We start from the raw sequence: 17,592 nt of genomic DNA, 5'->3' as shown, positions 1-17,592 counted from the left end.
TGCATCTTTGATGTAGAGACAAGTTTGCATATTGAAGTAAACAGAAAATTGAATGAAAACACTTTTACATAGTATTTTTTTTTCTTATGAGAGGTGCAGTTAAAGTTGAACTGTGATGCAATTATGTTGTACAAATAAAAAACAGCATGAGAAAGCTTTCTATCACAGGATTGGAAAAAAACCTGCCCTTTGGGAAAGAGACATTGCATTAGCCTTGATACACAAATAGACTTCCTTGCCTTCAAGGAGAAAGAGTACAGCTTGGACTTGTCCAGAAAAGGTGAGGATATGGCCATTGCAGGCACCCGTGGAAGAGTGGTAGATGGAGAGAGCTAAACAATGCTTCACAATCAAAGAAGGAAACCTCATCTCAGTAATGGCAGCAGCGGGGCCAGTAGCTAAAGCACCAAAGTCACAAACCACCTGAAACTGAGGGCAGATGAATTCAGTTTGTGAACAGAAGCATCCACACGGCATATACACTGTATCTGAGAGAAAAATACCCAAGCATATTTATGTACAAAACATGGTTACATATTTAGTAACTTCGAACCGATCATGTCCTACAATTGCACATGCAAGCAGGCAAAGATACAGTGCTGTCCTATGGGACAATCAAGGTAGGTACAGTTACAGTATTATTACAATTATTGTTTCATTGTTGACTGCTGAAATCTATGGCATTTTTACATATATACACATACTCCAACCACTTATTTCTACAGCACATGGGACACATGTTACTTTCAATGACAGTCTGCCAAGTTTTATGCTCCTGCATCAAGGATAAGGTTCAAGGCTCCCACACCGATCACACTGGAACGCTTCTGAGAGCTGTCTTTAGTCTCGCAGCACACCTTGATCATTCTCTTCCTCAGGCAGGGGAGCCATTGCCAAGGCTCCTGTCACTCATTTTCATGTTTCTTTGCACCTCCCTGCATCATCCCAGACTTCTGGAGTCTCCTCTTCAGCCTTTATCACGAGCTCAGCTTCACAACTTCTTTGAATTTAATGTAGTCTCAGGTCCACAGGGGATACAAGTCAGTGCAGTGACCAATACAGCAGTTTTACAAATGTCTGATTTCTCAGAAAACAGCAAAAACCTTCCTTATACTGTATTTGCTCCCTGCATTTTCAGTATCACAGCAGCAACTTGCTTAGATGTTAAATCAACTATAAGAATATTTAAGTACAGTTAACATGGGAGAGATGGGTCTCAGCTGAAGCAAAGCAGCTTCTGGTACCTAGATGAAGAATTATTTCTCACCCACAGATAAACAAAAACTCATGAGCTTCCACATACCGGAGTCACTTCTGGAAAAGCAGTTATCAGGATCCCTTGGGAAAGGTGAAAAGGCAGAACAGCTGGTCAAACAGTCATTTTTATTGTGACACTCAACAGGAGGGCAGGATGGGGGAAAGAGCATCAAGCTTAAATCTTCTCAGCAAGATGTTTCTTAGACTTGTAAAGAAAAAGGTGCACACATTCCTCATGAGATATCTGAAGCGTCCAGATGATCAGGGAGATCTTTTTGTGCCCAGAGACTTACAGCCATAGTACCGAGGATTCACAATTTAATAATGAAGATCATTTACTTCATATAAAAGTTAATGTTCTGTTACACAAGACTGGATAGTGCAAATATTTTCAGATGGAACACAGTCCTTCCCTTTGCGGGGTAAGGAACAGCACAAGAACTCACCTACTCCAGCACATCAAAATTGCTTTAACAACCTATTTTGACAGGTGCTTAATTACAGCAGTATTTCACCAGGCATTACATTTCCCCTTTATTGTTTTACTAGCAGGTGGCACAGGAATGTACACCATGCCTATCAAACAGAACAACTCCACCATGTCATCTGCTGAAAGTTAAATACAAAACAAAGCAGTTAAGTATCACACACTTCCCTTGTTTTAGCATGTATCCAGACAAGTTACAAACCCCGTGCCCAAAGTTCAGCCCACTACTTCTCCACATGTCCCTGAACGTTATTTCTGTTCAGTTTCTCCTCACACCATTCCTGTAACACATGCAAGATATCATTTAATGCCATTTAAAAATATGCATTGGAGAAAGATACACACACTTGCCCTGCCTGGTGGAGGCTAAAGCACTTGTCATGCAGAAGTACTCCACAGGGTACTGGCTGAACAGCATTTTGCCTCTGCTCTGCCAACTAAGACCTTGCAAAATTCAAGTGTACCATCACCTGAAAGCAGATCTGCTCTAACAGCACATTAAGAGATACAGATGGATTCAATATCCCCAAGCAGGGCCTGGTCACCTGCCAGGGAACTGCAGCCAAATTCCCTACCAGGGCAGGCAACCAGGTTGCCCACAGGCATTGCGAGGAGGGTGTATCAGCAGAGAATTGGCTCCCAGTTCTCACACTTTCTCACTCAAGTATGTCCATGTATACTGAATTTAGTGTCCAAAGACTTCCAATAGAGAGAGGAAAAAGACCAGGATCTTGATTTAACTGTACATCAAGCCCCATTGCTAATCTCTGCTGTGACATGTCTGCCCAGCATGAATTTAGCACTTGAGCTCTGTTCACACTGTAATAGATGAAAACAAGATCCTGCATTTTCTATCTCCTGTAGCTCATATCAGACTCTGTTCTCACCACTATAATAATTCTATTCCTCACCACTATACTAATTCTATTCAAGTCTCCAGGTGTTTTACATAGACGTTAAGTCAAGCTCACTTAAGACTGTTCCAAGAACTAGCAAAGCTTGGAAGCCTAGACTGACTAGAGGAACAAGCAGTAGTGAAAGCAGACATAACCATCTCTTTAGACCAGTAACAGTTATGGCTGAAAAAGATGTTTTTATCCAGAAACCCTGAAGCACATCCCCCTCCTAAGTAGTACATACTGGACTGAGCATAAACAGGGTTAACAGATGAAATAGCTGTGAGACAATTTAGCAGCACAGTAAGTGAAAGAATGTATGTTTTAAAAAGAAACCGACTTCAACAGAAATGAAACTTGATAGCATATGGTTCAAAAAGCTTTGAAGAATTCATGTTGCAAACATCTTTTCCTTTTCAAGTTAGCATGTCAAAGTGTCAGTCTGACAATCTCCATTAGAGAGCAAGACCTCTTTTCACCTCATTACAGTTATTATCAAGGACCTTCAGTCACTGCAAAGAACTCACAGTAATTGCAGGAGAGCTACATTAGCTCAGCTTTTAGACTGGTCTTCCCCCCTCCCTGTCCATTATCCAGTGGGACTCCTTAGGTCTTGTTACAGCATCACAGAAAAAAATTACTTTGTTGTAATTGGATGACTGAGACAGGTTGAAAACACTCAAACTAGAGTGACAGCTACAGGGCTCAGGTTTCTTCAGGTCCTGCATTGGTTTTCATGATGCTGAATCTAACCATGTCCTTCATGCAACTGCAATTACATTAGAGCTGCAAAAACTGTAGAATATCTAAGTGGCTATAACCCAGTCTCAGAAGTACAGGGCTTGATACATTAAAGAACTTCACTGATGGTCTGGAAAGTTAAAGTATTTATTTTGAAAGCTGAAGATAACGACTGAGTTTAACAGACACTTCTAGTATTTATACAGATTCCCAGAAGGCAGTTACTCGTGTAACAGGACAGGCAGAACAATCAGTCCAGTTACAATATATGTCTGATAGGAGGAGGTAGCTCGAGTCACAAGAGAGATCATCCAGTACAGGCAAGTGACACTGGTAATGCCATTTATGAGTGACAATATGCATAGCTGCTATCAGCCATTAAGTACCACATTATGTGATGTTCACAAGGACAACATAGTGCTAAAGGGAAAACCCAGCCCGCAGCTAAACACAAAAGATGACACAGTTCCTGTGAAATCCCCCTTCTCTTCCAAAAATCAGAAGGTTGATTGAGCAGGCATGGCGAGTCAGGTGCTGACAGACCGTTAGATGACACTCATCGTCTTCTGAATGCAGCAGCCTGAAGCAGAACAAGCTCCAGTCTTTCTCACTGCACAGCCTGCAATAGAAACAAAGCACAGAAATACAGCTCACATGTCTCAGGCCAGCAGAGTATGCAGCTTCATAAAAATTTGCATATTTTACTCCCAAACTTCTCTAAGAAAACTCACCAGTGCAGGGATCCCCCCTTTCTCCAAGGCTGCAACATGCTGTTCAGAAGTCTGCAGCACCTGTAAGAAGCATCGCTGGCAGCAGATGCCTTATGTTCACAAGTCTAAAGCCACAAAGAGTAGGTCTCAACCTGGTAAAGGAGATGTTACCTTCCGACTGTGTGTTGGGTAGAAGACACTGTGGGAAAACATGTACAACAGCCTGGACATTTAATACAATGAGCATGGTGGACAGCATGAAAATCTGATGCCTAAGATCTGGTAACATACTAATAATTATATTGCACATAACTGGCTCATTTAATACAACTGGGATAGTCTCATAATTGTTAGAGAAACTGTCTCTGGAGAACAATTGCAAACACCTATCAAGATCATCCTCATATAAGTGAATTATGTTGGCAGCAATACAAATCACCACCTACCAATGCAGTTTCTAAATCTGTTAGGGGAGTATACATCCTACTGCTGACAATAAAGGAACTGCTAAATGCAGTCTGGCTTTTTTATTTATTTGTTTCTCCCTAATTACACTTATTTCTATACAACACTGATGGCAGTCCATCAGCATTTGTTCATTCACTAGAGCATTTCATGATGCCAAGTCAGGCTTAAAAATAGACTCCCATGTGCTATGGAGCTTCATTTGGGTATGATTTCTTGCATAGAGTGTGAATGGTTATATGGATGAATTTATCTTACAACTCTCCAGCTTGCTCTTAGTTTCCCAAACCACTAAAACCACATCTGTAATCATGCAGTAGATTGCAGCAGGCTATTAGTTTAGAGAATAATCTGTTTATACAGTTCAGTATTCCAGGCCAACTTCCATGTTGGAATGCAGGATGATAAATGATATATCCTGACCAAAACTTCTGTTTAGCTCCTTTACATCCACATGCTTACAGACACCAACACTCTAGTTTGAACTCTGGCCCTAATGCTCCTGGAGGGGCAAAACTCAAGCTTTCAACAAAGCAGAATCTCACAGTTGGATTAAAAACACATTAAAACTATTTTGGGGGTGGAGAAGAGGTTAAACTGCCCACACAGATATAGCTGCAACTAAGCAGCTCCACTACCAATGTGGTAACTGTGCTCTGACCTAAATTTAATTAAGAGGTACTTCCACAGGGACAAAGGCTGCTGAGGTAACGCAGTGTTAAAAGGGCACAGAGTCAGAAACTGGCAACAGTACAATGTCAGATAATAGCCTCATCCCAAATTTCAGACTCATCTCCTCTTAGCAGTTGTCAAGTGTCACTTGTACACATAGTGCAGCCAGAAGGGTCGTGAAGGAGTTTTCTCTCTCCATCAATTAGAAGGCAGGTTAAATAGTTTGTAGAAAGACAGGTCAGTTTAGGATGACAAGCCTCAAAGTGGGAGTAGGATGCTGATGAAGTGACATTTGGAAGTAATAATTATGTACATTTCTGGATTTGGGGTGAAAAGCTGCATTTTCTTCATCCAGACTAACAAGAAACACAGATGATTTCCTGACTTTCAAAGACAAGGCAATATATGAGCTCTACTTTCTGTAATGAGGCTGGAATCCCTCCTATTATCTTACCACTCATTTCTGGGCTGGAGAGTCAGACTCAGCACACCATGGCTAAGACCAGGGCAAGTGCATAAATTACATTTTCCAGTACATCCCACTTTTCCAGATCTGACTCCTGCCTCTCCAAGGACTGCTGTTCCTCTGTTAACTGTCAGTTTACAGCTACGATAGCATGACATTTGAAGGTAACTCTGCTGCAAATGCATTTGCATTGCTTGATTCCAAATTGAGGTACCTTAGTTCCAATCCCTTTAAAAACTCTAAACATCTGTCACTTAAATAACCCACTTTAAAAAGTTGATAAAAATCCTAATATTGCCAACTAAACATCCTGTGCCTTCTTTCTCCTGTGATGATTATTTCTAAGTCAGAAAACTCATTTTTCCTCACTTATCTTAGAGTGGTTAGGAAAACATCTTCACCTCCATGGTAAATATCAGTTCTACTAAGTCGTGTCACACTATATGCTTAGAGAGCAAGAAACTAAGTGGCACACCCTTAAATGTGGTTTAAGATTGTCACACAGTTGCTGCGGAAACTGCACCCTCAAGAACTCTAAATTTTGAGACCTATCATGTAATGCTAATGGTGATATGGATCACTGCCTAATTAGGCAGCTTCTAACAAGCTGAAGAGAGCAGCAGCCTTCTAGTTTTGTCCCCTCTCTCCGACATCTCAACTTGCCAGATTGTTGCTAAACACACATGCTAGTCTTCAAAATTTGGTCTAAAAAAGAGGTTAGCGAAAACAAATGCATCTATGAATTCTGCAGCCAATGGTTTCACAATCAAGTGGCTGTATCTTTCATATTGTTAACTTTATTGTCCCTTGCTTAAGCGTTTCAAAGCCAGAACTGAAAGAAATATCAATAGCTCAAACTCTTATATACCTCTATTCCTTGGTACAAAAACTTACTTGGTGGCTTTCAAGATTACAGAGCTGGAACATAAAATGAGAACATATGCACCAGCTCTCAGAAACTGGTTAAGCAGAAAGCCCAGGACCTGTAAAAAGTGTTTGTATTTAACATGTTCCAAACAGCCCCTGTGGCAGGGATGGCTACTCACTGTGTCAAGTTAAGCATTCTGAAGTCTCTAGACCAGGGTTAAAACTCAGCTTTGGAATGAATACTCCTGTGAAAATTCAATGCCAGTCAGTTACCATCAGAAAAATCAAGCCTGTTGCTTTTCCTGTGTCTAACCAGTGTGGTGCAGTATGCCACCCACCACCTTTTCTGCATGCTTCCTAAAATAGCTATGCTGTGACCAAACATCTGCTGATTAAAAGAGTATCCCTAACTGGATCAGCACACTCTTCATGGATTATTGTGAAATTGTCTTTCACTGAACCATCCATTGCATTCCAATTTCAGATGGTAATAAAAATAAAGAGGAATCCTAAAGTCCCTTAGATAAACATAAGTGTACTCTGTGCTCCATCACCAGTAACACATAAAACCCACAACATCCTACTATTAGATTTTAAAATGTAACCAAGTTTAGGACTAACTGTATTGCTTGAATACATGAAATTAAGCTTGAGGTCTTGCCATTTATATCAGGTCAGAGCCTACCAGTACTTTCTCACTTTTACCCAAGTGTCAGAACTTACTAAAGTACAAGAGATTATACAGGTAATTTATACCAAGATCAGGGTAGCACTTGCCTTATAAAAGCTGTAGTGAGTTCTCTGGAGAACAACTGCACATCCAACAAAGTTTACCTTTATATGGGCAAATAACACTTGCAGCAATATAAAAATCTTCTCAAGGTAGCCCCTAATCTGATAGGGGATTACATGAACAGCAGCTGCTGATGGTTTGCTTTGTTTTGTTTTTCCCTGACTACAGTTATTACCATTGAGTCACTATACAAAATGCACAGCAATTCATAAATGATTGATGGCTATAGTAAGCTTTATGGAGGAAAATAACAAACTGAATTATGCTGGTGATTTTAAAAGTACAAAGAAAATTCCTTCAAATACTGTGATCCCTCTGAATCACTTTAACATTGAAAGTTATTTCTCAGTAATGTTCACTCAACAGTCTGAAGAGTCCCAGATATTAATGAAAACCAGTAATTGTTAAATGTGCACACAGCTATACTGTAGTAACAGGTCCTCAGTATGAAGAGAGCAGGGAACATACAGGACTGTGAACACGCACCATAACATACACACAGCTTTGGATTCAACATACCTGGAAGTGACAGCTTCAGGGAAGGAAGCTGAGAAAGCAGCGGTTCTTGTCAGCGCTGTCACAGGATGATAAAATTCATTCCATCTTTTTAAAGCCATTCATTTACTGCACAGAAAAAAAAAAAAAAAAAGCAGCTCTGTAGTATAAGTGAAAATATGCACCATACCGAAGTTTTTGCTATCAGGTAGAAAACACATTTATGACAATATAGGTATTGAGGTTGGTCTGTACTTCCACAGAATCAAAAAACTTGAAGTTAACAAAATCAGCCGAGTTGATAGTTTTAAATCAAGAGTAAGTTTGCCATCTACTAAAACCAGGCCAGAATTCCCCTAGTAGCTTTATTGTAGTATAATTAAATCATCAGCTATGCTTTTAAAAACAGACAAAATGAACAGTTAAGCAGGATATTTTCGAGAGGAAGAGGGAGGGAAGAAGGCCATAGAAATTTTGTTGCTAAAAGAAAAGTTACAGAGTGTGCAGAGGTAGGAGCAGTGGGAAGGGCAAAAAGGAGACACCAAGAAAGACTTACTGACAGAACAGAGAGGGTAACAACAACCAGCAGCCAAGGGATTGGAAAGGTGCAACACTGATGTTGAAGAAAGGGGAAACAGCCAGGTGACTTTGTTCTGGATAATATTAAAGGTAGAGGAAGTACAAAGAGAGGTAGACATAACTAGCGAAGAGATATTTAAGAGGTGGCACCTGCACAGTGAATGGCCTCCTGAGGGCAGCACAGCTATCTTACACTTTCAGTTGACAAGCTTCAGATTTTTCTGAGACTTGGTCCACCTCATCTGGAACTACCCAGGTCACTGAAACGGAATCTGAAACAAAGAGATTAAAACTTCAAAGGAGAATGGGTTGATGACTTTTCCAGGGGCTAGTAGGGACACACTACAGAAACAGACAGATAGGAAGAACCCAGAAACACAAAACCTCCCAGTTAACTGAACTCAAAAGTAATTGCAAGAACAAAGCCACAAATCACTCTTGACTATGCCTTTTCCCTTTTCTAGCAAGCCAAGCAGAAGCTAGCTTAGAAAAAATAATGACAGAACTATCAAGCAATATTGAAAAAAAGGGTTGGTAGAAGTGAATAGAACTTCAAAAGGTAAAAAAAAAATAATAAATTAGAAGAGCCCTCATCACCCTAGCAGAGAAAAAATTGACTTTTAGGTCATAAGAGTGTCTAGAATCGTATAGAAACAAGGGAGAATACAGTCACAGAGCTTATAAACTTAACTAATCGAGAATTGTATATCACACTTCAAGCTTGCCTTTCAATCTCACCTTGTCTGCAAGAAACAGTTCCTTTCAACTTAGATGCAATCTTCAAGCCTTCAACATCACATCTGTTAGATCTTTATGAACTCCAAGCTTGGTTCATGAAGGGTTCAGCTGAAAAGACAAAGTCAGTCCCCACAGGGCTTACAACTGTTTATGCACAGCACAGGGTATCCCGTTCGTTACACAGCACTGCTCGAATACTGCAGTAACTTGATTGAAGCACCTCCAGATGAATTAGAGCCTCCCCCTGTGAGTTACAGGGGCAGCTGTACTGGCTGTTTACTGGAGACATACCCAGACACATTTTTGAATTTATAAGAAATTTCTCTTCCCCATATTTTCAGGACATTTAACTGAAAGCATTCCAGGCCTTACAATTCAAGAAACTAGAGATTCACAGACACCATTTACAGCATCAGACATACATCTGGCTCCTAATCCAATTACCCCTCACCTGCAACTACCCTTTAAATAGCACACAGATGTAGCCTATCCTTTGGTTTACACTTCATCTATTTTATATTCAATTGTTAAAGAACAACTGGTTCTTCCAAGGGGAGACTACATTTAACTAAAGGCACTAAGAAGATATACATCAATTCCAGGTCTGTAAGTATGCAGTGTGGATGCATAGAGCCAATACATAATTAAAACTGCTAAGGAAAAGTCAACTGAGGAAAAACTTTTATACAACATCTAAAAAAATGTAAGGATAAGGAACTAAAAAGCATTACTAGTATCTAACACAGACTCAGACCAGAAACATGGCTACAAGAGCGTTAACCTTTGCTAAAAGACAGCACTCCCATGTCACTGAGGGTACACACCTTGTACCACTAAGCACCCAAGCTTGCAGCCACCGAGAACAGCCCACAAATGGTTTTACTGAGCCAAAAACTGAGGCCACTTGCTGCCACGTGTCCCTCAATGAAGATCCCAGCTCCCACAGACGCCATTCTGTGCGGCATCATGCCCGCTGACACCATCTTGTGCAGCACCGTTCCTGTTGGCGCCATTTTGTGCAGCACCGCTGACGCCATCTTGTGCAGCATTGCTGCTGCTGAGCTAGAGAAAGCGACCGACCCCCATGGTATCTGTACCCATGCAGGGAAGGAGGAGGCACTTCTGATCCCCAGGAACCTTCTAGAAGGTGGGTGGTCCAGCACGGCTGCGCATGCCCCTGGTGGGTGCTTTAAAAAAGGCATGTGCAGGGCTGTTCCCCTTCGTGAGGGTTGTTTTGGGGAGACGACGTGGTGCTTGTGGCTCCTCAGGGTGCTGAGTGTTGCAACGGTAGCGCTGCTTCATCTGGTATGGTGAGAGAAAATTTTAAATGAGGGGCTTTGTGGAAAGAGCAGAATCTGCATGTGCAGTTAAGAAATTTTCCTTTTTCTGTTTTGAGCCATGGTTTGTTAGTGTATGGTGGGGGTTTTGTTTTTTACATTTAGAAGTTCTACTGTTTGTTTAAGGGGTTTTAGGTAGTGTTAAGTGAGGGAATGAAAGGTCATACTGAGGTAGTTAGGAGCACCTGGACTCGTGGTATGGGCGGTGCTTAAATTTAGTCCAGCTGGGCTGGTTTTTCTAGAGAGGAGAAGAATGAGAGAGCATTTTAAGAAAGAGAACTAAGGTAGGAAAATATTTCTTTGAGGTATTTGTTAATTGTTATGCGTGTGGTATGAGTGCTTCTGTGTTTATTGTTCTGTATCTCTAATACATCTGGTATATTTTCCTTTGAGATCTAAGATACGGGCTCCTCTTTGCAGAAAAAGAAAGCCCTAGTTGCTTGAAGACTGGTTAGGATCAAGTGTTAATCAACTGAGCAAGCAGATGGATAAGCAAATGGTTCATGTATGGGTTTACAAAACTGGCAGTATATGCTTATTTTGTCACTGTAAAAGTATAATGGTGTCTCTTTGTTTAGTTGGAGATGACCCTCTTTTATATGGCAGTAGGTTTAGTAGGTGGAGCAGTTCTTATGGAGGGAGAAAACTGTGTGTGTCAAGGTGAGCTGAACCTAATACATGAGAGGAAAAATACAGATGCTGCTGTTGATAGAAATGATGTACTGAAGCTGTGTGATGATATTGAGAATTAATAATGCAAAGTCAGGGAGAAGAGTGAAAGATACGAGGCTCTTATTGTTCAGGAAAGAAAGCAAGTACTCTATTGCTGTTTTCGCTGTATCAGATAAAAGTCAGGATGTGTTTCTTGTCCTTGTAGGTGATTTTCCTCAATTTCAGCGCAATTAAGGGGAAAAAAATCTTAACTTGGTATAAATGCAGAGAGAGTGCATAACCTTGAAGGAGAAAAACAATTCTCATACTCTCACTTCTGAAGTGGCTGGAGATAGAATTTAATATCAAAACCCAGGAAAGCAGGCTGCAGAAAGTGAAAGTTCAGTAAGATGAAATCTCCTCAGACTAAGGAACTTACGTGATTTACTATCTTGTTTCAAAGATAATCAATTTGAGTGAAGGCATGAGAGCACTGTTCAAGGACTGGAAACTGGAGTGTGACTAACCTTATCTAAGACATAAGGTAGGAGACTAAAATTGGCAAATGCCAGGATATAGGTGGTGAAAAAAATGTGTTCCAAGTATTATTAGGGACAGTAGCTATTCAAAACTTGATTCTTGCTATTTTGTGAACTTAATATGCCTGTTAAAGCCCAGTTTTATCTTCCCCTTGTGTTGAGGTTGAGGAGTGACATTTGCAAGATGACTCAACTTACTTTGGTTCTTCAAGTTACAGGGTCATGGAGTCCCTTTGTGAAAGAGCTTCTGAAGTGGATTTTCTGTGTGTGCTCTTAAGATCTAATTAGACAGATAGGACTGGAACCTGACATCAAAGGTTTTGCCATGACAGTAACGCTCCCTGTTCTCTATGTAGGCTGTAATTGAGGCTTATTTGGTGAAAGCTGAAAGTCTCTTTTGTTCTGATTTCAAAACATGCATTAAAATAAATAATGTATACCTGTCAGAAATGTAGTACTTCCATAAGCCTCAGGTACTTGTGCTAAGCAACTAGCCTGTGTGCAGACTAACAGCATTATGCTGTGTAAGCAGTTACTCTGTTGGAGAGGAGACAACTGACATCTCAAAAATGGACTTTGCATTTAATTAACATATGCTGGTCAAGCCATACATCAGGTTGCAGAATCAATACAGCTTGTGGGACCGAAAGCTGGTACCATTATGCAGCTTTAACCAGCAAGGAAAATCAAGTTTCATCTTATAGAAAAGTTGCTTATAACATAATTAGGCTAATGTATATAAATCTGCAAAATACTGTCTACTTTTTATTAGGCAGAAACTGCTCTAATTGGAAGGTGCACTTTCAGCTGTAAGAAATAGAAAAATGCACTAAAATAACAGGCTTGAATAGACAAAGCTCTTGTGTAACTGAGACATGACTCTGCCAAATAAATGAGTTCTATGCTGATTTGTCCCCCTTTTTTGCAGCTGTCACTCCAGGGTATGAGGTTTATTTGGCTGTTTGTTGAAAATGATGTCCTACAGCTTCTTGATCAGCTTTTAATTTATCCTGAGATGCTGCTTTTACAGCTGTGACTGGAGCAACTGTGAAAGAGATGACTTTGGTCTCCAGACCGCTCGCTGTTGAATGAGTTATGGTAAATGCTGGGGGATGGTTAGGGATGGGTGTCTACATGGGTAAGAAATGGGGCGTGAGGTGCTTTATTGCAGGTTGTTTTGCTTTCATGAGCAGCGAATTCATATTAACCAGCTGAATGCAAAGGGAATGCTATAATGTATGTAAATATGTACAAGAAACCTTCCAGTTTCCTCAGAAGTTTTATCTTGTTGCTCACATGTAGAGAGTTGATGGAGATGAAGGAAGCACAAAGGAAAGTCCTGTTGCTAGTGGAACACATCACCTGAAAGTATTTAGCTCCTAATAGCACTGACAACTGGAGCTCACTAAGTGGTCTTACCAAATAGTTAATTTTTGCACACAGAAACCAGGAAGAGTATTAGCTCTTCGGTGGAAGAGCCTAGTTACAGTTGCAGTTAACAGTAGAACTGTATCTTTAGTCAAGAAACACACTGCTTGAGTTGCACCAGGGGTCACAGGATAGCTATCACTTAAGGGCTGTGCTATTGAGAGAAAAATGAAACTAGAGATAAACGTGTGTATGGCCTGTTCTGGTTCCCAGGAATAAAATTAAATTACCTGGCTTTCTGTCAGAAATGGATTAGGTTGTAGTGGTGATTAAGAATGTAACAGGGCATCTGACAATCCACAGATGAAAGGTTTTACACATAGCAGATTTCTTATTTGATTCTTTGGCCTTTTTAGTGTACTTAAAAGCAACTTGCCATCTATACAGCTCTGCTTTCAGCCAGCTGCTGTGGCCCTAGTCTGCTCCAGTGTGGGCAGTGTGACAGAGGACCTTTTCTTAGAACTTGGAAGTCTGAGTTTTGTGGAGCTGCTCTTTTCTCTTAATTCTTGCTTCTTTCTTGTACATATTGAGCTGAGTGTTCCATGTAAATCAAATAAAAAATAGTGAGGCTGTTCTTTCCAACTCTCCAGGCTATCTGCATTGTTTTTAGAAGTTATAAATTGGGAAATTTCTGAATGCTTGTCTTAAGAATGTGTTCTTGTGTGTGTGATAAGCTTATGCCCTTGCTTTTCAGTTTATAGTTTGCATACAGATTAGTCAGTTTGCCAAAGCTTTTAATGAAGCCCTAGTCCTTTAGAGAACTTGAGAGGCATGCTGCATGTAATTTTCGGCTCCCTTTGTGACTAAAACTACAACATGTAGAGGTCTTTACAGAGATTCAGAGAACAGGCTGAAATGCTGATAGAATGGCCTTTTCCTTTGGACTACCGTCCTGTAATGAGGGAATTCAGGTTTTGTCACAAGTGGTTAAAGTGCTTGCTGGATCTATGGCTCTTGCTGGAGAGTTGTGGCCTTTTCTGGGACCAAGCTGTTATGCCTTGCTTTTTGTGCCTCAAGCTGTAGAACAATGACTGCTAAAACTTGCTGCTAGTTCAAGTTTTTTTAAATGCATGATTGGTAGGTGACTGACCACCAAAAATGCATCTCTATACTAAATATTTGGAGACCTGGTGAGGTATTGTACAAATGATTTGCTGTTGCCACACATGATCATTTAATAGGGCAATTACTGGGCAAAGTATACACTGGAGAGCAGTTGCAACTATGTAGAAACCTTGTCTTAATACTTACTCCTTTCTCCTTATGCTTGCAGAGACAAGAACCAGGCTGCTGAGAAAGCTTGTAATGTACTACAAGCCTAAGTGCTAGGAATGTTGAACTCTCTGTAGTTCATGACAATTCTTTCCTCTGTGCTAGTATCTTTAATTATGAATATCCTACTATGATGGAAGATAGGCAACAGTCTCTAGGTTTAGTCTCAGCTAGCTGTAGGAATTGAGTAAAATGTGAGAAAGACTGTCTGTGATGATGAAGGACCACCAGGTTCAAGATCATGAATTTTTGTCTTGTCCAGATTGCAGACTCAGAGGGATAGGGAAAACTCTGGCTTGCCTCTTCTCACCCATTTTTACTGTTTTGAATTGATTTCCTGGGGGTTTTAGTGGGGTAAGGGTGTCACAATGTTAATATGTTAAGGTTTAGGCTAGAATGAAGGTTTTGAAGAACAGGATAGAATGTTAGATCATAGGCGTACAGTCAGTACCCCAGAATCATCTGTCACGCTGAAAGCATTTAACACTTGGTTCGAATACAACTGGGGAAGCTCCTGCTGGGAAGGAAAGCCAGCCGAGGAGGCATTCAGAAGGGTTCAAACAAAAGACCTCAGAGGGAGCCGTTAATTTTTTTCTTGACCTTTCAGATGTCCTTTAGGAGTCAGAGTTTAGGTGCTTGATTTAGAAACCAAATTCTGATTAAAGTCCTTTAAGCATCACTAAAGAACAGTGTGTTCATATTGCAGAAGAACAGCTGTGAATGAAACTAATTCACTGAGATGAATGTTGCATACAAGTGTGGCATTTATTGACAAATTTTAATTGGCTTTTGAAGGACATGATTATAGGTGTAGACCTACATTTTCTCCTTCAAGGCACTTCATAAGTAAATGCACATAACTATGGAGGCTCTATACCTTAAGCAGCCATAGTTTCAGTAAATGCACTGTATACTTTGTTCATCTGTGAATAGTAATTGAGTCCTGGACTGCATTTATAGTGCTGAGAGAGTAATACAAGTACCATGATGTATAATAATGCTTAAGAGCTCCAGGGAGGCTCATTTACATGATAGTGAGGGAAATGGTCTTGCCAGGAATAAGAATTAAGAGGCTGGTATTGTGTGAATTACAAAATGGTTTTCAGGTGGGGAAAGTCTGAAGAAACTGAAGTTATGGGAAAAAAAGGGTACAAAAAGGCATTTAAAATGATTGTTAGAAAGATGGATTGGCTTTTATTTCTCCTTTGACTGACCTTGGAATAAGGGTGTTCACTTCTTCTGTAGATACTTGGAAGAGGCATTAAGTTAACGTTTAGGGAACTGGGTGCTTGTCATGTTTCAAAGATCCTGACCATCTATTCTACTGAAGGGAAACCCAGGTGCATAACTCCAGTGGGAAATGGAGATTGTTTCCAGGACTCTTAATGTGATAGGTGGGAAGGAGGAGTTTTGTGGAATGAGTTTTCATTGTCTAGTCACAATTTCGGTTTGTACTTGTTTGTCAGTTGGATGTCTGATTTCTTTTGCACTGCTTTAATTTCAAAGAGCTTTAGTCTTGTCCTAGTTCAGATTTGGTGATAAAGGACTTGGCAGCCTTCATAGGCTCTTTGATGCTTTGCAGGGATGTTGACTAAAGTGTCTCAACTGGTGTCAGGTAGGTTATGGCAGCAAGGTAGATCGGAACAATAAGATAGATGCACAGGTATTCAGTGATAGGCAGTGTTAACTTCACAGTGTGGTATGATTTAGGCATGGTTTTTTTAGTACTTACACATTCATTTCTTCACCTGTGTTTAGGCATTTTCTGAGAAGGTAACTTGGATGGTTTAGTTTCATCATTTGAGTAGGTTATTGTGGAGTGTAGGGGACTTGGAGTTATCTGTCAGATAGCAGATGTCAAATGCCAGTGAAGAGCAAATGCTCGGTGCATCTGATGGAGCCCTCTGCTTAGACTAATCCACATTATGTATTGATTTCCTCTGAAAACAACAAAGGGTAGTAGGAACGGACCAAACACTGGAACCTTGCTTCCTAAGAGGCTGGAAGAGAGGAGGAAGAGATGAACTTGTGCTTTGTCTTTCTGTGTCAGTTTGCTACTGTATCTTGCATGAAGGGTGCTGAATACAGCTGCTGGGGTACGCATGTGCTGAGCCTGTTCTTTCAACTTTTAAAAGATTAATCAGAAATGTCACTGTTGCCTCTTGGAGTAATTTGACAACAAGAAGTTCATTTTATTCTTTCATCACTGCGAAGATGTGATTCCTTTCCCCTTCAGCAGGGAGGCTATCAGGCAGTAGTGATGACTGTTTAAGAGCTGTGGTTTTGAAGACACAGGTTGCCACCTGATAGACGGGTAGTGTGGTCCCTGGACCATTTTGCCTGGGCTGGGTTTTCTTGGCTTTTGGAAACTGTAAGACATCTGAGTCTTTTCCTACAAAACTTGCCATTCACTGTGCTTTTATCTGTTTTAACACAGGATGAGTTTTTTTACTGCTACCCTGAGTTTGAGGGGCCTGGCATGGTCCTTCGGGTACAGGTGTTCCCTCTTCTGTACTGGAGTGCAAAGTAGAATTACTTTCTAGGGAACCCTGTGTGCTTAATTGAAGCATTTGAGTCCTAAACACTCTGTGGATGCTTTTGTTTTATCTAAAGAAGTGTGAAGCTTGGGTAGTTGCATGTGGCTCCCTGTTTGTTCCTTCTATTTTAGCATAACAACACCACAAAATGGCTTTGTCACTTGCAGCAAGGCTGTGAGATTGAAGGGAAACTCGAAGCAAAAGCGAAGACATGGCTCCTCCTGGTGCAAAAGGGAATTGCTCTGTCTGAATAAGCTCATCTGTCTTGCACTGCAAAAAGCTTTGCCTGAAACTTATCAGACAAAATTGGTGAATTGGACTGGCAGTGTCAGAAGCTCCTGGGGGAGAAGTGATCCACTGTAGAATAAGGGAGATGGCTACATCAGTTTCTCTTGAAATGAAGGTGTGTCCTTCTTGTTGTTTGATGGGTGTATTAAAAAATGAATTTAATGACTCTGTGGACATGATCCTACTGATCAGTCCACGATATTCTCCACACTACCACTGAGATACTGTAAATTTGTAACCATTTATCACCTAAAATGTTGATGTAAGTGCAGAGGGTGAGAGATATTTTTTTCCGAGTACTCCCAAGCTTCATTTAAAATTGGAAATCTAAGGGTGGGTATTTACAAATGCCAGTTTTCCAGGGCTTCCTGCAT

The 17,592-nt window shown here is 40.6% G+C and overlaps 1 protein-coding gene and 1 long non-coding RNA gene across 2 annotated transcripts in view; one reads left to right on the top strand and one right to left on the bottom strand.

Annotated features, from left to right (window-relative positions):
* Positions 1 to 3,889: 3,889 nt before the first annotated feature.
* On the bottom strand, positions 3,890 to 6,852 carry LOC141935207 (uncharacterized). The gene is made up of 3 exons (XR_012626508.1): positions 6,741 to 6,852; positions 4,113 to 4,290; positions 3,890 to 4,000 (listed from the first exon to the last, which is right to left on the bottom strand). It is a non-coding gene; the product is annotated as an uncharacterized LOC141935207 (long non-coding RNA).
* A 3,280-nt stretch (positions 6,853 to 10,132) lies between these two features.
* LOC141935083 (uncharacterized) overlaps positions 10,133 to 17,592 on the top strand; it is a 67,964-nt gene continuing 60,504 nt past the window's right edge. Inside the window, exon 1 of the mRNA XM_074851038.1 lies at positions 10,133 to 10,313. Within this exon, the coding sequence (XP_074707139.1) occupies positions 10,133 to 10,313 (181 nt within the window). The remainder of the gene's footprint in view (positions 10,314 to 17,592) is intronic.

Source organism: Strix uralensis, chromosome 26 (genome assembly GCF_047716275.1).
Source record: "Strix uralensis isolate ZFMK-TIS-50842 chromosome 26, bStrUra1, whole genome shotgun sequence".
NCBI classification, from domain to species: Eukaryota; Metazoa; Chordata; class Aves; order Strigiformes; family Strigidae; genus Strix; species Strix uralensis.
The sequence above is the reverse complement of the archived record's forward strand: the minus strand, read 5'-3'. Positions and strand labels throughout refer to the sequence as shown.